Consider the following 25,046-nt stretch of genomic DNA (forward strand, 5'->3'; position numbering starts at 1 on the left):
CCCTCACACCGCTATATCGAATTAAAATAAAAAAGGTATGGTTCAGAATATGGCGACACAAAAAAATAGTTTTTTCTTTGTAAAAGTGGTAAAACATGAAAAAACTAAAAATGTTATATCGCCGTAATCATCTTGACCCACAAGATAAAGTTAACGTGTTGTTTTTACAGCATGGTGAACGCTGTTAAAACATTCACCGTTGAAATAGCTGTATGAGGGTTTTTTTTTTGGTTTTTTTGTGCCACAAGTTGTAGTTTTTAATTGCACCATTTAATGTTCCGGGAAACGGAAAAAAAATCATTGTGGGGTGCAGAGGGATTAAGGATTAGTAAATGTGTGCTCCAGGATTTTTAAGGATATGTCCATGTGGGAAGGAGTTATACGATTATTACGTTGCAGAAAATCCGCCGTCTATTCGCAGGTAAGACCACAATAAAAATCTGCACCAAATCCTTTTTCGCTGCGGGATTTACTGCAGATTTCCCTGAAGATTTGAGTAAAATTTGCACTGAAGAAAGTTCAGCGGCTATGCTGCGGTTCCGCAACGGAAATGCAATAAAATGTGCAACAAATCATTGCTTAGGAATTATATAGTCCTCATGCAAGTCTATGGGGAAAATACACAGCAAGGGTAAGTTCACACGTAGCGTAAATACAGCAAAATTTCTGCAATGGCTTTTGTTGCGGAAAATCCACAGCATTATTCATAATTTACACGAGCGTAATATACGTGCGTGCGACGCGCATGCTTTTCACGCGTGTCGTACGCACCTATATTAGGCTATGGGGCAGTGCAGACAGAGCGTGAATTTTGCGCAGCGCGAGTGCATTGCGTAAAACTCACGACATGTCCTTTCTTTGTGCGCTGTTCGCGCATCACGCACACATTGAAGTCAATGGGTGCGCGAAAACCACGCATGCCGCACGGAATCACTTCCGTGCGAACTGCGTGATTCGCGCAACAGCTGTCAAACTCTGAATGTAAACGGAAAAGCACCACGTGCTTTTCTGTTTACAAACATCCAAACGGAGTGTCATAATGATGGCGGCTGCGCGTAAATCTCGCAGCCGCACATCATACACTGATGACACACGCAGCTGTTAAGTGCCTTTTGCGCACTAAAACCTAAAACCGTAGCAGCAAAGTGGATGAGATTTTAACAAATGTTATCCACACGCTGCGTAAATGATAAGTGGAAAAAACTGACCGAAATTGACCCTCAGTGCAGTTTTTTAATCCACAGCATGTCCATTGTATTTGCGTAATCGCTGCTTATTTGTTGCAGGTTTTCCCCATTTAATTTAATGGGAAGGTAAGACCCGCAACAAACAGATGTTGCGGTTTTTTGCAGAGAAGTAGCGATTCCGCCACAATAAAACGCAACTCAGAAAGAAAAAAAAACATCTTATACTTACCCAGAATTATGTGTTAATTCATCCAGGCCGGCCTCCTGGGATGACGTTTCATCCCATGTGACCGCTGCAGCCTGTGATGAAACGTGACATGGGATAAAATGTCAGCCCAGGAGGCCGGCCTGCAGGACGGCAGAGGGATGTGTCGCCATGGCTACATAAGCATCAAACTTTTTTCTACGTGCAGTTTTCCGCGGTGGACATTTTGGTCGAAAAGCTGCACCACAATTTTTAATGCGTTTTTTCGTCCAGAATTCCCTGCGGCTCACAGGGCGGATACGCTGTCTGCTTTTACACCGCATATCCGCACTGTGCAACATAAATTGATATGCTGTAATAGTAAACCGTTCCTTCTAGTCTACCAATTTCCATATTTCCTCTTTTGCATGAATGCCATCTCTCAAGTCTTTGACTCTCAGGATTATGGATCTTGCTGCTCTATATAAGATAAAAATGGATCTTGTATTCCTCTGCCAGTTGCTATTGCTGACAATAAGATCTATATGGAGAAAACTGCTCAATTAGCTTCTAATTAGTCTCTTGTATAGACTAAGATGCTGCATCTGCTGATCTGGAAGGGGCAGTTCAGCAAATACATGTCGGCTGTGTATAGCTCTTTACTAAAGAATCTGATTTTGATATCCTTCAGGTTCCAGAGGAATTTAATGTTACAATCTGCTTGTTAATTATTGAAAATAGCAGTAATTGCTGCTTCTGTAAGGGTCTATTCACATGTCGCGGTCATGTAATGTTTATTTGTGAAGATTGTGGGGCAAAGACCGTGACGTGTGAATAGACTCTAATAATTCACACAAATCAATTAGCCCCTGGTTATCAGATTTAGTAAAGATTGTTTTCCAAAAAACAAAGGCATGTATCCATTTATATGCTTGCCGTTGTCTTCCTGCTTTTTCGTTCATCATATGTATCTCTACCTTGACAGTGGCTAGTAATGTATTATAAGTTTATGGGACCAGTTCCCATCAGCTCACCCTCTTTCAGGGAAAAATTCTAAGACCAGGTTGACACACAAAGTTCAGAAAAGCAAGACCAAATAAAACACTAAAATGTGGCTTCTAGACCAAGTTCAATGAACTAGCATAGTGCTCTGCATTTGTTTGAGTGGACACATACATGTCAGATTTTGTTGTAGAAATTTCAGCGACTGAAAATCCATTTTTTTCCGTCTGAATGTGGTTGGTTGTTGCTGCAGTATCCACATGGGTTTCTGCAAGTTCCATTCAGATGAATGTTATTGAGTTTCAGTCGCAGAAATTCTGCAAAGTGTGCATGTAGCCTAAAGGTAGTTTTACACGTTTAAGAGTATGTTCACACGGCCTATTTTCAGACGTAATTCGGACGTTTTACGCCTCGAATTACGCCTGAAAAAACGCCCCTAATACGCCTACAAACATCTGCCCATTGCTTGCAATGGGTTTTACGGTGTTCTGTTCCCACGAGCCTTTATTTTACGCGTCGCTGTCAAAATACGGTGCGTAAAATTACGGCTCGTCAAAAGAAGTGCAGGACACTTCTTGGGACGTTTTTGGAGCCGTTTTTCGTAGGCTATTGAAAACAGCTCCAAAAACAGCCATAAAAAACGCTGCGAAAATGCAGTGAAAAACGACGCAAAAAAACGCGAGTTGCTCAAAAAAAGTCTGAAAATCAGGAGCTGTTTTCCCTTGAAAACAGCTTCGTATTTTCAGACTTTTTTTGTTAAGCGTGTGAAGATACCGTAATCAGGGCAATGTTCAGGAAAGAGCGTTCGGAAAAACGCTTATTCACTCGATCATTGGCCCATGTAAAAAGGCCTTAAAAGGGTTATCCCACCACAACAACTTATTACTTATCCATAGGTTATCAAGAGAATGGGGGTTCCAAGTCCCCTGAATGAACAGAGCAACGGTCAAGCATGTGCACTGGCACCACGTTCATAATCTCTGGGACTGCCGGAGATAGTAGAGTACAGCGCTCTCCTATCTCCGACAGTCCGTTAAGATTGAATAGAGCGGCAGCGAGCATGCACGACCACCACTCCGTTCATTGAGCGGACTCGGGACCCCTGTGCTCTTTATCAGTGGGAGCCCCAGTGGTGGAACCTCCAGCCGTCAAACACTCATCACTTATCCTGTGAATAGGTGATAAGTTGTTGTAGTGGGATAACCCCTTTAAGAAGGCTTGTGTTACAAAGTGGTCCCTGAGGGGAGATTTCTGGACTGCTACTTGTAACATGAGTTTGTTTACATGCGCATGAATGATGAGCTTCTGGGCATATGGAAACAAACCACTGAAAGTAGCATTCCCGAAATCTCCCCTCAGGGACCAAAACAAATGTCCTCTAACAAAATGTTTGTGAAACATCTGACAAAATTTTGCAGTAAAATGCCACACATATGCTTCCCAATCGCTAGAACAAAGCTCTTCTCCGCTTCGGAACTGTCGGGCTGTTATAAACTATGACCTGACATTGTCTTTGGTCTGAATCGAGAGATAATCTCCTGATAGACAAATGTCTTATAGGAGATATTTACATTCAATGTAGGCTCTTTTTTTCCCCTGTTTTTAGTCTATCTTTTTGGCGTCATGTATATGTATTTTACTGGTGCTTTTTTTTATAGAAGTATCATAATTCATATAAATCACAGATTACATATTATACACCCCACCACCACCTCCCTCTTCCCTTCATACTGCAGGAGAGGGAAAAATAACAAAAACACAAAACAGAAAACAATAATTAAATATTCAAGAATTTCTCCCGTTATAGTTTTAAAGAAAACAAAAAAAGACATCTCCGAAGGTTTAACAGTATCAATCCATTTTTCTAATCTAATTTTACCCCCTCTGTATACATCTGAGATATTTAAAGATGCCTCTTTTCTGCCAGAATTGAGCTAGATCAACATCCTATGAATCCGGAATAAAATGATTTGACCTGAGGGGGTGATAATTCCAAAAAGAATTCAGACTGCTGTAATCCCTTGCCATACTTCATGCCATACTTTGTCCATTAACAAACAATATTTACTGTAAGACAAACCCCGGAATTGACCCGCCTCTAATCCTTGAAAGATACTCCATGATTGATTATATATACACCTCTTTTTCATATGGTCATTAACTGCCAAGTCATCCCAATCTATAATATATTTTAATTGAGAGGCCAAGAAATACATTTTCACGTTTGGGATTCCCAGTCCTCCCCTATCTATGGGTAACTAAAGTTGTTTACGTTTAACCCGTACTCTTTTACCCTGCCAGATTAAATTGTTGGACATTGTATCTATTGCGTTAAAAAAATGAATATTTAGCCGGATTGGTGAGTTGGACAATACATATAAAATTTGCGGAAGTAAAATCATTTTTATTAAGACAATTCTGTCTGCCATGCCAAAGGGGAGTTTCTTCCAGATTTTTCTTTTCTTTTTGATCCTACAAAACAGGGGATCAATATTTAAAGTTGGAAAATTAGAAACCTCCCTAGATATACATACACCCAAGTAAGAGAAACTCTCACCCGCGGACAGAATACGCAATCCTAGTCAATTTTGGTAATAGGTATCAGAACCGATTTTGTCTGATTTTATTTTAAAACCGGAAAAGGACCCATACACTTCAATAAGTTCGAACAGCACCTTAATAGAGGTATTTGTTTCGCTAAGGAGTAGTAAAATATCATCCGCATATATGGAAATCTCTCCACTTGATGCATATCTGAAACCTTTTATTCTCTCCTTTCTAATTCGGGTATGTGCACACGTAGTGTTTTCAGTTTTTCGGCACATCACGGGTCGGGAGGGGGTTAAGTAAGGAGTGGTCAGGGGGCCTGGCACTGCCAGGTCCCCTGACTGCCGACTATAAGACGCAGGGACTTTTTAGCAAGATTTATTCTTGCTAAAAACTGAGTCTTCTAGTCCGAAAAATACGGTACTTGTTTTTGCATCGTCTCATTCCAAGAGCCGTAACTTTTTTATTTTTCCTTCAATGTAGGTGTAGTTTTCATTAGTACTATTTTGGGGTACATAGGACTTATAGATTAACTTTTATTTTATTTTTTTATGGTGAGAAAAGAGAGAATTTAGCCGGTTTTTTTTTTTATGCTGTTCATCCGGCGGTTTAATTAATGTGTTAATTTTATTGTTCGAGCAATTACAATCGCGGGGATACCATATATGTGTATGTGTTATTTGTTTTGACACTTTCACTAAATAAAACCACTTTTTGGGGGAAAAAAAGTGTTTTTATTTTATTTTGACTAATATTTTTTTATTTTTTTTTTCATAAACTATATAACTGCTTTACATTTTTTTTTAGTCCCACCAGGGGACTTCACCATGCGATCTACTGATCGCTTATATAATGCTTTGGTATACTTAGTATACCAAAGCATTATTGCCTGCCAGAGGCATGGCCTAATAGGCAGACCTGGGGGTCTTTGTTAGGCCCCTGGCTGCCATGGAAACCCAACGGCACCCCGCAATTTCTTTGCGGGGCACCGATGGGGTGACAGAGGGAGCTCCCTCCCTCTGTCAAATACATTAGATGCCGCTGTCGCTATTGACAGTGGCATCTAGTGGGTTAAACTGCCGGAATCGGAGCGCGCTTTGATTCCGGCAGTTGCGGCAGAAGCCAGGCTGTGTATAACAGCCGTGCTCCAGCCGCTGATCGCGTGTGTACACTGACAGTACCCATGCGATCAGAAGACTGATATATCCGTCCTTATCCGGGAACTAGCAGCTGCACAGGACGGATATATCCATCCTTCGTCATTAAGGGGTTAAAGGAATTTAATTGTTAAGCATCTATAATCTTTATGACTTGATATCAACTGGGCATGACTAGAAAGTACGGTGGAGGGCTGTAGAGTCGGTATGCCAAACTTCTGACTCCTCTAGTCAGATAGTGGAAAAATACTTTATAAATGGCTCCTTTATAATTAATAGCAGCAAATATGCTGTAGTAAAACGATTACATCCGGCTTTTCATCACGACAAGGCCACTTATATAGAACGGAAAATATATTTATTAAAATACAATTTTGTGAACAAAAAACTTTAGTAAATTCCAGTAAGTAAATATGCAACACACGATGCATTTAATAAATTAGTGCAATATTAATAGTATTTAATGTTTTTTGTTTTGAAGCCAGAGTTGGAGTCTGGATTTCTACTGACACTGACTCCGACTCCACAGCACTGGTTATGTGAACTGCATTTCATTATTTTTTTAGCAATGTTTGCAGGTAACATCACAGAAGTAGCGTGTGATCTAGATTACAGTGATTTTGTGGGAGTTATTCCTATCTTGGTGATAGATGAAGAGGATGGATATTATTAGTTCTAATCATCATCATGTCTTAACCTACATTGTGACTAGTGTAACATCCCAAGGCTGGAGCACAGTAACAACCTATGCTCAGTACAGCTGGGGCCGTTCCTATCCAGTATACAGTGAACACTGTTACAGCTGTACTTTGGGTGAGACTCTAAATATAAACAAAAATAAGTGTTGTCACATTTTTTTAACACACGAGGTAAGAAGCCAGGTTTCTGACCGCACATGGAAAGTATCCCCGTAGCTTCTATTGTGTAAGCAAAGAACAAGGAGGGACATGTCCACTAATGTGCAATCTCCGATTTCTATTCTAGCTATTAAAAGGAAACCTGAACGTTAATGCTTTAAAATGACATGTTCACTCAAAATGACAGAATTCGTGTCAATACCGTGTGAGTTGCTGAAGAGCACTACTTGAATTTCTGTACAAGAAACACTTGTTAAACATGAAATGATCCTGTCTGTGTTGACTGTACACAGACTTATGACACGGGGAAGGTGTTTTAAGCTTTTCCATTCATGTTGATGAGTATAGCTATTTGATTTAATATTTGTATTTACTTCTGTAGACCTTCTCCGACAACGTGGGCTTCTTGATAAGCGTTTTCTGCGCCCTAGGAGTGTTCGCTTTACTTTTTATTCTGGTGTGCATAAAAAGTGTGATGCAGAAGGGTATGAAACTGCTGGCCGTCATTATCTGGGGATGCTTGGTTGCCATGGGCTATGCATTCATATTTACTAGCAACATTGTGACTCCATGGGATCAGGTAAGTGGAACAATCTATATGAAAATGCAAATGAAATAATGTTTCCTTCTGCTTATTCAAATCTACTTTGTTCTGTGTTCTGTTAAGGTTTATTGGACGCTGTTTGTGACACTCAGCCTGTACACCATGCTACCTTTAAGTATGAAAGGGGCAATCTTTGCTGGGCTTCTTTGCTTCCTATCACATATCATTGTACTCAGTGTTTACGTATCTTCATCAAGTCATCAACCTGCTGGAGAATTTGCCTTGCAGGTAGGAATCTCTCCAGTCCATAGTTTATCACAGTTCATTCCCCCTGTCTTGACTATTATTGTAAACCTAGAAGAATTCTATATATTTATTTATTTTTTGTAATTTTGCTATTGAACATTCAACTCAAAGCTTCATCCTGTTTGCCTATCAAAAAGCCCTTGCTTATTTAATAATAAGACTGTGCAAGCATACAGTAACTTACTGGTTGTTCTACCTTTCTGCAGATTATAGCCGATGTGGTCATCTTGTTGTGCGGGAATGTGGTTGGAGGTTATCACAAGCGGGTCACCGAAAGTGCATTAAAGGACACCTACCACGAAGCTATCAACTTCATCCATTCTCGACGAAAGTTGTACTCACAGGAGAGGCAACAGGTACAGTAGACGTTTTGTTCTAGATCATTTTGTTTCCTACAATTAACCATTTTCTCTATTACTAGTGTAAAAAGACTTGTTTTTCACTTTTTTTTTTTTTAGGTATCTTATGCTGGTTTGGCTATAATGGACTTCTTATCAATATGTGTTTTTTTTTTCATTTTGACTGGAATGTTTAGGATGGACAGACCGTGGTGCCCCTTACTTTAAAATATTAAAAGGGCAAAATGCAGTAAATAATTGTCTTCATTGATATGGTCACATAGCAAACTTTTTTTGGTACACTGTATGTACAATAGTTGGATTGGACCATGCTTATTAGATTGCGTACGTCTATTGGCATCTTTTGTGTCTTACACCCTATTTCCCCCCTTCACAGGAGCAGCTGCTGCTTTCAATTCTGCCACAGTATATTGCAACAGAGATGAAAGAAGAGATCATAGCGAGATTAAAAGAAAAGCGACCACAGAAAGAAAGTACCAACAACTTCCATAATCTTTATATTAAGCGGCACAAAGATGTAAGGTGGGTAAAAAATGCACTTGTATCACAATGTCATTACTATAATGTTCATCACTGTAATATAAACTTGTAATGCATGTCTTGCAGCATTCTGTATGCAGATATTGTGGGCTTCACGCTACTTTCCAGTGAGTGTTCCCCCAAAGAGCTGGTAATCATGTTGAATGAGCTTTTTGGGAAGTTTGACCAGATTGCAAAAGTAAGTAGTGAAAGCGATCGAAGACTGTGACCGCTTAGATCTACATCAATATAAATGTGGCCATTGTGTATTATTTTTATACAAAAAAAAAAGGTTGTGAAGGCTGAGGAGATGTTTTATTTCTGCAGGAAAATAACTGCATGCGCATCAAGATTTTGGGTGACTGCTATTACTGTGTGTCAGGGCTACCAGAATGCTTGCCAGACCATGCCAAGAACTGCGTACAAATGGGCTTAGATATGTGCCAGGCTATCCGGTGAGAACATTTATGACATTTCTCTAGTGCTGTGTATTCTGCTTCTTTGTTTGCACTTTGTTTGGAACTCATGACTTCCAATATAGGTTTTAGTCATTTTAGTGCGAGTTGACAAATTGCTTGTTTATATAAAGGGAAATAATTGATGGATGGACGGATCCCACAATGTCCCTAGAAATACATTAATTTAAACTTAGTCAGTGAAAGTCACACTTTTCGTGACATTGACCTGAGACAGTAAAAATAATTGTTAGCGGTATATCATTACATTCTGCAATAAATGATCATCTCCGAATAAAAACCGTTAAACCACAGTATAGCAAAAAGTTTTTTTGTGTTAAGGGCTTCCACGACTCTATCATTGATACGGTACTATCTAGTTGTGTAGTGGGTTGTTGTCCTCCAATGCCAACTAGATGCCAGTAACTTGCATAATGCAAAGTTCCACATTATCTGATTTAACGGTATTTATGAAGATAAATACATGTAGTTCCTGTATACTGCCATCCCCTCAAAACAAATCTAAAAATCTCTAAAGTAGGTGATGCATGACCACTTCAGTTCATACTTTTGTCATTATGGGACTGTGTTTAAAGCCACCAATTTGGCCTGGTCCGTGGTGTTACCTAGGCAACTACAATGTAGCTGGAATAGAATAATTCTGTGCATTCCCTTCCTTTTTTCCCCCACTTCACAGTATTGGAATATAAAGAGACTTTTCTCACGTTTTTTTCGTTACATAGTAGAACTCCAATAATTCCGCACACTGGAAACAGGTGCCAGACAATATAATTTGTTTTTCTACTGAATATTGAACGTTTCCACTACCCAAGATATGCAAGTTATATCATACGAAGAATTATACATACCGTTTCGTTATCTAAGACTTCTGAATATTTAACAAGCTGGAATTGAAAGATAAATCTCTATTTATATATAGGTAATTCCGTGTACTGTTAGGCCCTGTTCACACAGAGTTTTTTTTCAGGCAGAAAAAATCTGCCTCCAGATTCCTTCAGAAGCACTTTTTCCGCGTTTTTCGCCTGCAGCCATTGAAGCTAATGCAAGGCCCACGGGCAAAAAACGGTCAGAAACCGGCGCCGCAGGTTTTTTCTGCCTCCCATTGGTTTCAGTGGGTGGTCAGAGGCGGAAACATGCAGCAGGAAAGGACATGCCACAAAAGGCACCCGGGAACAAAAAAAACCCTGCCTCCCATTGAAATCGGCGGGACGTTTTTTTTTTTGCTCTCATTTCGACGTGGTTTCCACGTCAAAATCAGCGCCAAAAAACTCTGTGTGAACTGACCCTTAGGCTATGTTCACACGGAGTATTTTGGGGGAGAAATATCTGCCTCAAAATTCAGTTTGGAACTTTGAGGCAGATATTCCTCTCCCTGCACGCCGATTTTCGCGGCGATTATCGCACCGTTTTTCGCCCGCGGCCATTGAGCGCCGCGGGCATAAAACAGCGAGAAATACGCTTTCTCCTGCCTCCCATTGAAGTCAATGGGAGGTCAGAGACGGAAGCGCCTGAAGATAGGGCATGTCGCTTCTTTTTCCCGCGAGGCAGTTTTACTGCTCGCGGGAAAAAGACGCCGACGCCTCGGGCCGTTTTTGCCGAGTTTTGCGGCGCGGTTTCCGCGTCAAAAAACTCGGCAAAATACCCCGTGTGAACATAGCCTTAGGCTGGATTCCTACATGCGGTTTTTGATGAAGTTTTGAAGCAATTTTTTAAATCAAAGCCAGGAGTGGATCCAGGAGGAGGGAAGAGTATGAAGGAAGAACTTCTAAGCATTCTCTTTTGTATTCACTCCAGTATTTGTCATGGAACTGCAACAAAACTTGCATGTATAAATCCAGCCTTGGGCTGTAATCACAGTTCTCGTGCAGTTTTTAATGCAATTTTTTATTAACCAAACACATGAGTGAAGAAAGGAGATCTGTGAGTCTTTCTTCTTATCATTTTTGTTTGTTTTTTATATCCACTCATGGCTTTGGCTCAGGAAACTGTGTATGTGTGAGCCTGGCCTTATAGTAGCACCTATGACAGAAGGAAAGCAAAGCGGAATGATCACTTAAGTGTCCTGTATACAGGAAAGGGATCTGGGTTTTCCCTATTAGTTGACATTGGAGTCTACCAATAGACATATGCATGTCACTAACAAAACTTTTAATGCTGCACATAAAGTTTATCCTGTGGTGATAATAATGACATCAGAACAAAGGAACCCCAATATCTGTAAACAAATGTTATTTACAACTCCCTCGAAAGATAGTGAAAGTACTACTGAAGAAAATTGGCTTTAGGTTTCAAGTAATTGGTTTTCAATTACAGTTAAAGTGGATCTGTGAGTCACTTATGCTGCCATGTCTGAGGGCAGCATAAAGAAGTGATGGACACGCTGATTTCAGCAGTCTGTCACTTATTGGGTAAATTGCCGCTGTTCAGGATAATTTAGTTGTTTATACTGGACATGATGCAGGGCTTGAGTTGAATGATATTCATATATTAATGCTGCCCCCCCCCCCCCTCCTCATGCCCTTCAGCCGCTGATTGACACTTTTCTTCCTCTTACTGTGCATAGGAAGAAAAGTGTCAATCAGCAGCTGGAAGGCAGGGGGGAGAATGAATATCATTGGACTCAAGCCCTGCATGGAGTCCGGAGAGCCGCAAGTACAGCATGACCATTAAATTCTCCTAAACTACGACGATTTACCTAATAAGTGACAGAGCACTGAAATCAGCCAAGGCAGCATAAATATCACAGATACTTTTTAAGGGGGGAAAAAAAGTAATGGAACATTTTTTTTTTGTTCAAATCGGTTCAGCAGCATCTATTATTACCATACTGCGCCCCACCGGTCTTGTTCAATTTTTTCTCAGCATCAGACCAACATGGACATGAAGCGGCTGACCAAAATTATCAGGAATCTTTGGTCTCACAATCCTCTCAAATCTGAATAAATTTATCTTACCTTGTTCATGCGAAACTTATTCACAGTAAATTCTCACCCGCAACTTTAAACTTTAATGAATCATTTGGTAAAGTGGTCCAATAATGCCCTGAGAGGAACTGCAACCAAAAATACTCAAAATTTCCAACTATTCTGGTCACTGAACCTTGGCTATAAAAATTTGAAACGAAGTGCCACACATATAGTTCACATAGTGTAAAGGAATATATGCAAAACAATTGATGTGGTTGATCGGCAGAAGAATTTCCACACAAAACATAAAATTGTTAATATATTCTTAAATCAAAAGTTAGAGCAGTAGCCAAAGATTGGTCATTATGGTTGTGGTTTACTAACCGAAACCTTTTGTATTTTTGTTTAGCTGTGGCGATTATTGTTTGAGATTGTGCAGCATTATTGGTTGTCACTTTTGAGTTGGCTTCTCTGTAGCTGACGATCAGCCGTTGTTTTGTCGCTGTGTTCTATCAGTAACAGAGTGGCTGTTTTCCATGAAGCAAATTCAAAGGTAACAACAAATATGGCTGCAAATTCTGTATTTCATAATCCATACAGTGTTTAACATCTGGTAGGATTGTCCCAGGACACGTTTAAGAAAAAAATGTCTTTAAAGTGACAATATTTATACCACTGCTGTATGTTTCATATATGAAATACTTAAATAAACATTTATAAAGAACTGAAAATTAGTTTTACCCATTTTTTGTACTTTTTCAAAAATAATAAAAAATGTATTCCCTTATAGCACCAGACGAATGCCCTATCTGATCTTAAATAATAAAAACAATGTACTGTATTTTCTGGACTATAAGGCACACTGGCTATGTAGTGCGAGTAAAGTGCTCAACCAAAAAGTCGTTGCCACAGTTTACTCCAGAACTTCTCCGCTGCCAGCCATTTGGATATAATACTTGGATAGATATGGGACTGCTTAAAATATGGCCATCCATGCCTAAAAACATGATTTTTATTAAATGTGGAATAAATAAAGGTTCTTCTGGCTTGCAGATGTCAGACTATATTTGTTCTTCATCCACTAAATTGAATACTTGTTGTCACTGTTTCTCTAGGAAATTGCGCAAGGCCACAGGTGTTGATATTAATATGCGCGTTGGGGTGCATTCAGGAAATGTGTTGTGTGGGGTGATTGGGCTCCAGAAATGGCAGTATGATGTCTGGTCACATGATGTAACACTGGCCAATCACATGGAAGCAGGAGGAGTGCCAGGGTAAGATTGTCAATTTAACACGTTTATTTTGTATTCAATCCCCAGTGTATGCCAACAACTCAATTATATTGCTTTGTCCATTCTTCTGTAGGAGAGTGCACATCACAGAAGCCACTTTATTACACCTTGGAGGTGACTATGAAGTTGAAGATGTAACATATGGACAGAGAGACCCCTATCTTAAAGAAAATAACATAAAAACATATCTGGTCCTTGACCCCAGAGTGAGTATACATAGATAAATCTTTATATGTTTTTTGTATTTGGAAGGCCAAAAGTTGATTGTTTCATTTCATTTGTGCATGATCCATATTTAAAAGCCCAGTAATTAAAAACAAAATTAAGGCCAAATTAAGTTGCTAACCTGGTTTATATATTTTTTAAAGTTCTACAAAAGTCAAGTGTGAGCTAAGATAATCAAATAACTAGAACATCAAACCATGCTGGTAGTGTTCACAATGCATATTTTACTATAAAGTAGAACTATTATATCTAATATGTTTATTCCTATCTTATAATGTGATGGCATATCTCTAATATATGCCATCACATTATAAATAATTGGGGTTTGACCTTTGGGGTCCCCATCAATCCTGATAATGAAAGGGCTGCAACGCTGGTTTACAGAACCTCAGCACGGCCCCTTTCAAGTGGGTCCTTGATGCAGTACTATGCAGAGCAGTTGCCAGGAGCACCACTGGGCAGGGAAAACTTTGAAAGAAACGCAGCTGTCACTTCTTCACTCTCTGGATAGTGTCAGTCCCAGAGGTCGTACCCCACACCAAACAATAGCCTATCCCCTTTAACTCCTCCAAACACTTCCCTATCTCCTCAAATATACTGACAACAACCAGATATATCATTACAGCTGTCTATTCCCACAGGCTAGTGAGGACAGTGAGGAAGATGACATACTGCCTACAAAGTCTGCTGAGGTCACCAAGACAAGAGCATCTGTCCGTATGACACGCTATCTGGAATCTTGGGGAGCTGCTAAACCATTTGCTCATCTAAATCATAGAGACAGCCTACTGCCAGAAAACCTCAGCAACTCCCGCATTATGGTAAGATCCATAAATATATTACTTAAATAGAAGAGAAGCATGCTGAGACTGAAGGAATCAATCAGCCCCAAGAAAGCTGCTAGTTCTATTAAGACTTCTATTACTACACATAAATGAAAGGGTTATTCCCATCTCAGACATTTATAGCATATCCACAAGATATGCTATAATTGTCTGATAGATGCGGGTCCCAGCTCTGAGAAACGCACCTATATTGATAACCGTTGTTGCCTGACCCCTGTCCAGCCTTGTGAAGCTGCTCTTTGCTTCCGATTCCAGGCGGGGACAATGTGGAGAGGTGGCCACGTGTGCGACTCTCTCCATTATATTCGAACGGCCATCTCTCCGGGTGGGACTGGGGACGGATGACCCCCATTCTCGATTTATATGTGTGGGTCCCAGAGATTGGACCTGCATCTATCAGACATTTATAGCATATCTTGTGGATATGTCCTAAATGTCTGAGATGGGAATAACCCTTTAGCATGTAGATACATTCTTCAGTCATTTAAATTTAACTGAAAAACGTACAAAAGTTCTTGTGCTAAATTTATGACGTTTCAGTATTGTTTTTTTTCTATGGTTTCATTTCCTTTGATATAAAGGTTGTTTTATATTTTCTTTTCTAGGATCTACCAATGTCTGCTATGCCTCAATTCGGGAATACTGACAAGTAGGAGCAGGAATCTTCTCCTTCCTTGCTGCTTTATGCTTCCTACATGCCCTTGTGATGTCACGTACCCCTCTTTACAGAATCTGCTACATGTTCTCCCGCTTGGCCCTTCTGTCCTGTGGCTTCAATGTGTCTGATGTCAGAACAGCTTCTTGTGAGAACAGACTATAAATTCCGTCTTTTGTATCCTCGTCTCTCTGGAGTGCTTGTTCCACATGTCTTAGTACTTACTGAGATCTTGTCTTCTCACCTCTTCTTTTTTTTTTCTCCTGTTTGCTTGAAATAGTAGGACATTTTGTATGTGTTTTCTGTTTATAAACAATAGAATACATTGCTCTTTATGTCTACATATCTTGTTTTAGATTAACCTTGTCACACATGGTGTGGTGTTTAGTATAATTTGTGCAGGCACATGCCAACAAGCAGTAGAACACACACTTATGCCAGTGGCTTGTCTCCCATCTGAACAAAGGATTGGGCATGTTGAAATCAAGCATGGCAGATGTTGGGGGAGAAACAAGGATCAGACATCGGGTACAGTCGGGAGGCACCCATATCCCTTAGATTGTCAGCCATCCTTCAGAGGGTTCTCAGGGCGTTTTATATTAATGGCCTTTCCTTAGGATAGGTCATCAATATCAGATCGGTAGGGCTCCGACTCCTGTTACCCCTGCCGATTACCAGAATGAGGGTGCCCGCGGCGACTAAGTTCGCAGACTCTTTAATGCTTACCAAGCACAGCGCTGTAACACATCTGTAGCGGATGTGCCTGGGATTGCAGCTCAGTCCCATTCACTTAAATGGGACCGGAATTACAATCCCAGGCACAGCCGCTTCGATAGTGTATGGCGCTGTACCTGGTAACCTATGAAGAGGCCGCGGCGTTCGTCGCCGCAGACCCTACAGTCAGCTGATCGGCGGAATGCGGGGAGTCGGACCCCCACCAAACTCATATTCATGAACTATCCTAAGGATAGACCATCAATATAAAAGGCCCGGATAACCCCGCCCGGATAACCCCTTTAACCTAATGTGTGGTTGGGAAGCTCTTTTTAGACCGGTCTGCACTTCCACTATTATTGTTTAGGTTGTTCTTACTAATCTTTGAAAACATATCTACTTGTGGCGTCCCTTTACATAAATAGTTCTTAAAATCTAATTTTTCCAATCCACGTTTTCTTTTCTTTTTTTCTCCCTTTCTTTTTTTCTCATGAAGTCTGTTTCTTTAAGGTTTCGTTCCCCAAAAGAGGCAAATGAGTCATCAACTGATAACAATATCTACAGTATTTTGGAAGAGCTTAAATCCCTGAGGTACAAAGCTTTAAGAAATGCTCTTGATTGTGTCTCCGTTTATTTAAAACTGAATTTAATCATAATATGGTTTTTCTCTCCATCAGGCAATGGAAGAAATCAGATGATTTTAACCGGGTCACTCTGTATTTCAACCAGAAAGCCATAGAAAAAGAGGTATGTTGTTATACTTTACTATTTATGATATAATATTTTATAAGTATTTAGAAGCCAAGAACATCATATTTGACACTTTCACACAGCGTTGTGAAATGGATCATTTACAAATATTATAATGGTGCCACTTCTATAATACAAAACTGTTCTCACAGTTTAAGTGGCAAGTGTAGGCAATGAAGTGAGCTAGTAACCAAATCTCATTTTCTCATTAATACCATTGGGGGACACAGCACCATGGGTATAGGCCCTTGCAACTAGGAGGTTGACACTAGGTAGGAAAGAGTCTTGGTCCCGCCCAGGCAGGCTATACCCTTCCCACAGACACTGGCTTAATCAGTTTCAGCCTAGTGTCAGTTAGAGGCAGCCACAGCCTGATTCTCAGGTCTGCTACTATTTTTATTTTTTTTCTCTTTAGCTGTAGGTGGGTTGTTAGCCTAGTAAACCCCCTGGGGGTGCCGGGCAGGCACTGCCCTTCGCTCACAGCTGATCACCTTACCTATTTCTTGCACCCGCAGGTGGAGTGCCAGTACCCCCACTATATGTGAGCAGTTACTAAATAGGTAACACTGCGTACACCCGAAGACTTTGAGGAAAATTCTTCATGCTCGCTTTTCACAGACCCCCATTACAGGCCTCCTCCTCTTGTCTAAGGGAATAAAGGGGACATTTTTATTAGTGTAGGGATCCATTCTGTGGCCAACGTTATGTTTGGTGACTGTTTTGGACACTCTCCAGGCTTTTCCTGGAGTGTGCGCCATGGAGTGCTGCTCATCCCAGCAACACCGTTTGTCAGGCCCCTTAAATGAAGCCCCCGGTTTTCCAGTGGTCTAGGTCGCACCTTCTACGCCCATATATCTCGCCCATTCATGTCACATGACTTCTCCCGGCCCATTGGACAGCCTGGTCCACTGATCTGGCTGTCTAGGAGAACGACTCTGGTGGGGGTGGCTCCATGTGGCTTTATGCGGTTGCCTCAAGGTGCGGGCTTCCAGGGTCAGGTCTCTCTTATCCCTTAGTGTTATCTGTCCTTTCCTAACTTTTCCTCTCAGAGGTCATATATCTAGCTGACCCATAGATTCCAGGCACCCATCATTTGAGCCTAAGCTCGCTTGGCAACAGCGTCCCAGGCCCCAGAAGCCCCCCTCTAAGACTTCTGCTGTCCAAGTGTGGGAACAACTTCTTTGTTTTCATGAGATATGGCTTGCTCATGTGGATGAGCTGAGCATTACTGTAGGAGTCCTCTCTGATCCTCCACTGGGCAGAGAATAGTTTTCCAACTCTGACCACGGTCCTGTAAGGGAGTGGATAAATGGTCCGCAGATTTCCTTAGTCTAGAAAAGCTAGATCCGGGGGAATAGTCTCTTCATCTGGAAATCTTCTTTCAGATTTGCCAGAAGTGGGGCATTCCAGACCTATCTCTTCAAGTCTTGTATCGACCACAGGGAACCAGCCTTCGTGGCCAGGGTGTGGGATCCCAGGGCCATCACAGTCGACAACCTGGTCACTCCTTGAGAGGGGATTCTCTATTCTGTATCTCTTCCCTCCTTCCATTACTAACCAGAATACTCAAGAAGATCAAAGTGGAGGGCGTTTCTGCTATTCTGGTGGCGACCTGCTCAATCTACTTGCGGACGCACTTTGGTGTCTTCCACTACAAACCAACCTCCTTTCCCGAGGTCCACTGATCAACGGTGGGTTTTTTGATGCTGCGGTTTTGAGAACACGGGGTATCTCTGAACCAGTAATGCAAACAATGTTAAAGGCCAAGAAACCCCAATTTGCCAAGTTGTACCACCGTACGTTAAAGGCTTATTTCCACTGGTGTGAACAACCCAGTTACTTTCCCATGATTTATTCTACATCTAGGATCCTGTCCTTCCAGGAATCGGGTCTTGAGCAGAGGCTTGGATTATCTTTTCTCTTAACCCGTTAGTGACCAGCAATACGCCTTTTTGTGGCGGTCACTAACGGGCCTTAGGCTAAAGCGCAGCCTTTTCACGGCGGCTTAGTCTAAGTCCTGCACAAGTGTCTGGAGCGGGTGCTAGGCTCCTGCTCTAACGGCCACGATTGAAGGTTGCTTTGATCGCGACCATATAACCCCTTAGATGCTACGGTCAATAGCGACCGCCTCATCTAAGTGGTTTACAGAGGGAGGGGGCTCCCTCTGTCAGCCATCAGCGGCCCGTAATGGGTTGCCTAACAAAGACTCCAGGTCTGCCTTGGCTATATGCCTATTAGGCCGTGCATGGCCTAATAGATTACCAGTCAATTTCACACTGACAGGCAATAATGTTTTGGTATACGAAGTATACCAAAGCCTTATATCAGTGATCAAAGGAACAGTGACGTCACCTAGTGGGACTGAAAAAATAATTAATGTAAAATAAAAATGTATTAGAAAAAACACATTATTTTTCCATTATAAAAAGTAGTTTTATTTTGTAAAAGTGTAAAAAATACACATATATGATACTTTTTTTTCATTCGCAAGGTGAAAGCAATTCCATAGTAGTTTTTTGCATTTTCTATTATTTCCATTGTCTTCTCCCAAAAATAAAAAGTTAATCAAGAAGTCCCATGTACACCAAAAATGGTACCAATGAAAACTGCATCTTGTCCCGCAAAAAAAACAAGCCCTCATATGGCAACATCAATGTAAAAATTCAATGCAGCGATGCAAAAACAAATCATTTTAGTTCAAAAGTAAAAATAAAAAACTATACATGTGTGGTATCGCCACTGGCGTAGCTATAGGGGTCGCAGCGGTCGCAATTGCGACCGGGCCCCGAAGCCAGGGGGGCCCACGGCCCCCCGCACCACATCAATAAAAAGTTACTATAGTAACTCGGGCCGCGGGCCCCTGTTACTATAGTAACATACTTTACTTACCTTCCTGGTTCCGGATGGCAGCGGAGGTCCTGACGTCAAGCGCTGTGCGCAGCGCATGACGTCACCACGCTATGCCGCCGCGCACAGCATCGAGACGACAGAACTCCCGCTGCGGCCGAAGAGGAAGGTAAGCTTAGCCCTGACTGGCGGGGTCTGACTCCCGGGACCCGCCAATCAGCTGTTTTGAAGGGGCCGCAGCACTCGTACGAGAGCTGCTCCCCTTCATTCCTGTCACTTCATTCCGGTCACACTGTGAATCGGTGTCGGCGATTCACAGTGTGGGCGAGTAGTGAAATGAAGGGGAAGCAGCTCTCGTACGAGTGCTGCGGCCCCTTCAAAACAGCTGATTTGCGGGTCCCGGGCGACACATCAGCTATTGATGGCCTATCCTGAGGATAGGCCATCAATGTTTAGGGACTGCACAACCCCTAAGCCTACGATGTAGCAGGCTTAGGGGGCCCATGAGACAGGATCACAGATTGTGTGATCCTGTCTGCTGGGCCCTGTATCTAAGCCAATCACATGGTAGGCTTAGATACATGGCCCATGCGTGATCCTGTCTGCTGGGCCCTGTATCTAAGCCTACCACACTGTAGGTTTAGATACAGGGCCCCAGCACACAGTAATCTTATACTGTATAAGATTACTGTCTGCTGGACCCTGTATCTAAGCCTACCTTGTGGTAGGCTTAGATACAGGGTCCCACAGACAGTATCACACATGGGCCCTGTATCTAAGCCTTAGGGTATGTGCACAGACACTAATTACGTCCGTAATTGACGGACGTATTTCGGCCGCAAGTACCGGACCGAACACAGTGCAGGGAGCCGGGCTCCTAGCATCATAGTGATGTACGACGCTAGGAGTCCCTGCCTCGCTGCAGGACATCTGTCCCATACTGTAATCATGTTTTCAGTACGGGACAGTAGTTCCACGGAGAGGCAGGGACTCCTAGCGTCGTACATAAGTATGATGCCAGGAGCCCGGCTCCCTGCACTGTGTTCGGTCCGGTACTTGCGGCCGAAATACGTCCGTCAATTACGGACGTAATTAGTGTGTGTGCACATACCCTAACACATGTGTTACTAATCATTTTTTGTGTGTTTTCTTGCAGGTTCGGTCGTTGGACTACGGCGGATTCCAGGACTACTTCGATGACAGCTTTTTTTTTATTAATAAAATGGTTAATGAGGGTTGTGTGGGTTTTTTTTTTTATTTCAATAAAATATTTTTTCTATGTCTTTGTGTTTTTATTTAAACTATATTACTACCGCCTTAGTAATGGCCGCCGGCTGATTGACAGCATCCATTACTAAGGCGGGACTTAGTGTTAGCTGATGCAGAGGCTAACACTAACCCCCTTTATTACCCCGGTACCCACCGCCACCAGGGGTGCTGGGAAGAGCCGGGTACGATCCAGTACCTGACCATCTGTAGTGATGGTCGGCCACTGGGGTGGCCGCAGGCTGGTATCATCAGGAGGGGAAAGGCCAAAAACAGTGGCCCTTCCCATCCTGGTAATGCTGCCTGCTGCTGCTTTATTGTATCTGGCTGGTTATGAAAATGGGGGGGACCCCACGTCATTTCAAAAATAAATAAATAAAAAATAATTGGAAAGAACGATGTGGGGTCCCCCCCAATTTTCATAACCAGCCAGATACAACACAGCAGCGGCAGGCAGCATTACAAGGGTGGGAAGGGCCACTGTTTTTGGCCTTCCCCAGCCTAATACTACCAGCCTGCGGCCACCCCGGTGCCTGCCCGTCACTACAGATAGTCGGGTACTGGTTTGTACCCGGCTCTTCCCAGTACCCCTGGTGGCAGTGGGTACCGGGGTAATAATGGGAGTTAGTGTAGCCTCTGCACCGGCTAACATTAAGCCTCGCCTTAGTAATGGAGGTTGTCAATCAGCCAGCGGCCATTACTAAGGCGGTGATAATAAAGTTTAAAAAGATACAAGCACATAGAAAAAATATTTTATTGAAATAAAAAAACACAACCCTCATTAACCATTTTATTGAGAATAAAAAAAACGCCGTCATTGAAGTCCTCGTATCCGAAGTCCAACAACCGAACCTGTAAAAAAAACACAAACACACAAAAATAATCAGTAACACATAAAGAAGCAAAATTATTATTCTTACCTATCCTGGGTCCAATCCAATCATGTATGATACTGTCTGCTGGGCCCTATGTCTAATCCGATCATGTGTGATACTGTCTGCTGAGCCACTGTATCTAATCCTATCATGTGTGATACTGTCTGCTGAGCCACTGTATCTAATCCTATCATGTGTGATACTGTCTGCTGAGCCACTGTATCTAATCCTATCATGTGTGGTACTGTCTGCTGAGCCACTGTATCTAATCCTATCATGTGTGATACTGTCTGCTGAGCCACTGTATCTAATCCTATCATGTGTGATACTGTCTGCTGGGCCACTGTATCTAATCCTATCATGTGTGATACTGTGCTGAGCTGTGTATCTAATCCTATCATGTGTGATACTGCCTTCTGAGCCACTGTATCTAATCCTATCATGTGTGATACGGTCTGCTGGGCCACTGTATCTAATCCTATCATGTGTGATACTGCCTTCTGAGCCACTGTATCTAATCCTATCCATAGTTTATAGGGTCGTAGTGCTATAGATATGCTATGCTGTCTCATATACACACTTTTTTTTGGGCGGACACCTATGTATTGGGGCTATTTCCCGGACATTTTAAGCCCTGAGGGTATGTTCACACGGCAGAGTCCGTTACGGCTGAAATTACGGTGCTGTTTTCAGGAGAAAACAGCACCGTAATTTCAGCCGTAATGGCATGTGCAGGCGTCTTTTGCTGCGTCCATTACGGAAGTAATTGAAGCTGGTTTTCCATGGAGTCAATGGAAAACGGCTCCATTTACGTCTGAAGAAGTGACAGGCACTTTTTTACGCGTAAAAAAAAATGACCGTCGGCACAGAACATCGTAAGACGCATTCAAATGAATGGGCAGATCTTTGCCGACGCTTTTGAGCCGCATTTTCGGACGTAATTCAATGCTAAAACGCCCGAATTACGTCCGTAAATAGTGTGTGTGAACCCAGCCTTAGTGACGCCCCGGCTGCTAGTGCTGCATTGTTGGGTCACTTAGGAGACCCAGCGATGCAGCTGAAAGCGGACCGTCGGCCATGAGAAGTTTGCGGGGGGGGGGGGCCCAGTAAGAATTTTTGCATCGGGGCCCATGAGCCTCTAGCTACACCCCTGGGTATCGCCGTAATCGTATCGACCCATAAAATAAAGGTAACATGTTATTCACACCGCACGGTGAACAGCGTAAATTTAAACCGCATAGAACAGCGGCAGAATTGCTGTTTTTTATACATATATTCCCCCCCTAAAAAAAGTTTATAAAATGTAATCAAAAAATATGTACCCCAAAATGGTGCCATTGTAAAATACAATTCGTCCCGCAAAAAGCAAGTCCTCATACAGTTATGTCAAAGGAAAACTAAAAACGTTATGGATCTTTGACTAAGACAAAAAAAAATTGCTTAGTTAAGGCCTAAAATAGGCTGGTCACTAAGTGTCAGGTCTCTGCTCTGTCTATACTTTTTCAGTGACCGCTGGCTTTTCCTTCTTTGATAAAGATTTTTCTGCAAGGGGTGGTTCATGCTGTTCCTCTCTTCAGACATCCCACTGAGCCTTAGGCTGTCCTTTCGAACCCTTGCAGGAAATTTAGCTGTGTCTCCTTTCAGGTCACTCCTCTTTCTACAAGGGCAGTTGGTATCTCCTGGGTGGTACGGTACAAAGCTTCAGTACCTCAAGTTTGATGAAAGCACGGAGAGAAAATATAGATCTATATTGGCGCTGCTGTGTGGTGAGGACAGGATAAATCCAGAAGTCGGGTGAACGTAAAAGTATTTATTGCTATGCAACGCGTTTCAACGCCGAACTGGCGTTTTCGTCAGGCATGGTGAACACAGAAAAAAAGAGACATGTATATATACACACAGAAGAGGTCATCTGATTGGAGCCAGTTCAGACTGGGCAAAAAAACCGCCAAAAACTCAAACAGGTCAGAGTTCAAGCGGTGCAATCCATTGCAATGACATTTCATAGTATTTACACAATAAAACACAATAAAAACCATAGGAAAGGTAAAAGGCGAGTTGTCACTGTAGGGAACTCTTATTTTGTTCATAAATAAAAAATGTGTAAAATGTCGGGGGATTGGATAAAAACATTGTGTGTGAGGGACGGCAATGTTTTGTTATTGCATGGTTAACTGATGATATCAGAAGGGAACAAATGGTGAACAAGTAGTGTATGATTTATTTTTAGTGGTTTATTTATTTCAATCGTGGGACATTTGTGTGACTGAGATATGAGAAGTTACGTGTGCAGATTGGAATTGTTACCGGTTGTCAAGGAGACCACCTACGCTACGGTGGCCGACGTGGTCCAAAACAAGATGGAACGCACGGTGAACCGCAAAACGCCAGAGGACGCCGGTATATGCAACAAGAACAGAGGGAGAGGAAAGAAGAATGTGTTGCCGAGAAGGAATAGGTAGATATTGATATTGAATGTGAGTAATGGAACTAGAATTAAAATTTAATGTTTTCATTGACGCAGAGTTACTTACGGTAGTTTGTTTCTATGTTTGTTTTTATCACTATTTTTTATTTTAATTAGTTTACGTCTCTTAGAGCAAATGGAGTGTTAGGGGGGGTTTAGGGGGGGTGAAGGTGGCATCGATGAATGTTGCTGGGGCAATGCCTAATTAAAAGGTTAGTTTATTGCCTTAGATGGAGAGTGCATAACATTTGTATTAACTCTTAGAGTTACTGCGAGGGGAAGGAGCCCTAACAGGGATAGTAGGTGCATTAGGGTTCGGACATGAAACCGCAGATGCATAAAGGGGGGGGGGGGTGGTTGTTGATGGGAAATACGGCAACAAATGTGTCAACCGGGTCCCGTGGTTACATATTTTGGCTGTTCCACTGTACTGTATTTTTGGAGAGGGGCTGGTGGGATCTATAGGTTTTCCGATGTTTGTCTAGGGATATTTGATAGTTAGTCTAGAGATGACTCTGTGATGTCGTTTAGACCAAATGGATATAGTGTGTTCATTTTAAAAATCCAGAAGTTTTCTCTTTGTTTTAATTTGTTAAATCTGTTTGGGACGTCGGGGTGAATGTATTCAATGGGTGTTATTGTAATTTTATTGGATTGGCATTCGTGTGTCTGAGAGAAATGACGGGATACACTGTGTTTGAGATACCCAGTGTTAATATTGAAACGGTGATTATTGACTCGGGTTCTTAGGCATTGGGTGGTTCTACCAATGTACTGTAGTTGGCACGGGCATTCTAAAAGGTAAATGACATATGAGCTGCCGCAGTTAAGGAGTGCTTGAATTGTGAATGTCTCGTTGGTGACAGTGGAAGTGTAGTTGTATTTTTTGTGGCTTATGGTGTTACAACAAAGGCAGCGTGAGTGTCCACATTTGAAGGAGCCTTTGAGGTTAGAAAGAAAGTTTGTATGTGTTGTCAGATGTTTCTTTGTTCTGCTGGGAGCAAGTATATTTTTGAGGGTTAGGGAACGTCTGAATGTGATGTTAGGTTTGTCTGATAATGTGTCT

The 25,046-nt window shown here is 42.0% G+C and overlaps 1 protein-coding gene across 2 annotated transcripts in view; it reads left to right on the forward strand.

The window, feature by feature from the left end:
• The window catches only part of ADCY4 (adenylate cyclase 4), a 69,599-nt gene that overhangs the window by 17,757 nt on the left and 26,796 nt on the right, over positions 1 to 25,046 (forward strand). The window contains exons 2-13 of one of the 2 annotated variants that reach the window (XM_075828966.1): positions 7,317 to 7,514; positions 7,602 to 7,766; positions 7,991 to 8,140; positions 8,520 to 8,665; positions 8,750 to 8,861; positions 8,990 to 9,117; positions 13,160 to 13,318; positions 13,410 to 13,542; positions 14,203 to 14,382; positions 15,012 to 15,055; positions 16,286 to 16,366; positions 16,453 to 16,522. In XM_075828966.1, the coding sequence (XP_075685081.1) occupies positions 7,317 to 7,514; positions 7,602 to 7,766; positions 7,991 to 8,140; positions 8,520 to 8,665; positions 8,750 to 8,861; positions 8,990 to 9,117; positions 13,160 to 13,318; positions 13,410 to 13,542; positions 14,203 to 14,382; positions 15,012 to 15,055; positions 16,286 to 16,366; positions 16,453 to 16,522 (1,566 nt within the window). The remainder of the gene's footprint in view (positions 1 to 7,316; positions 7,515 to 7,601; positions 7,767 to 7,990; positions 8,141 to 8,519; positions 8,666 to 8,749; positions 8,862 to 8,989; positions 9,118 to 13,159; positions 13,319 to 13,409; positions 13,543 to 14,202; positions 14,383 to 15,011; positions 15,056 to 16,285; positions 16,367 to 16,452; positions 16,523 to 25,046) is intronic. The other variant, XM_075828967.1, reaches the window with a different exon arrangement.

This window comes from Rhinoderma darwinii, chromosome 1, assembly GCF_050947455.1.
Source record: "Rhinoderma darwinii isolate aRhiDar2 chromosome 1, aRhiDar2.hap1, whole genome shotgun sequence".
NCBI classification, from domain to species: Eukaryota; Metazoa; Chordata; class Amphibia; order Anura; family Rhinodermatidae; genus Rhinoderma; species Rhinoderma darwinii.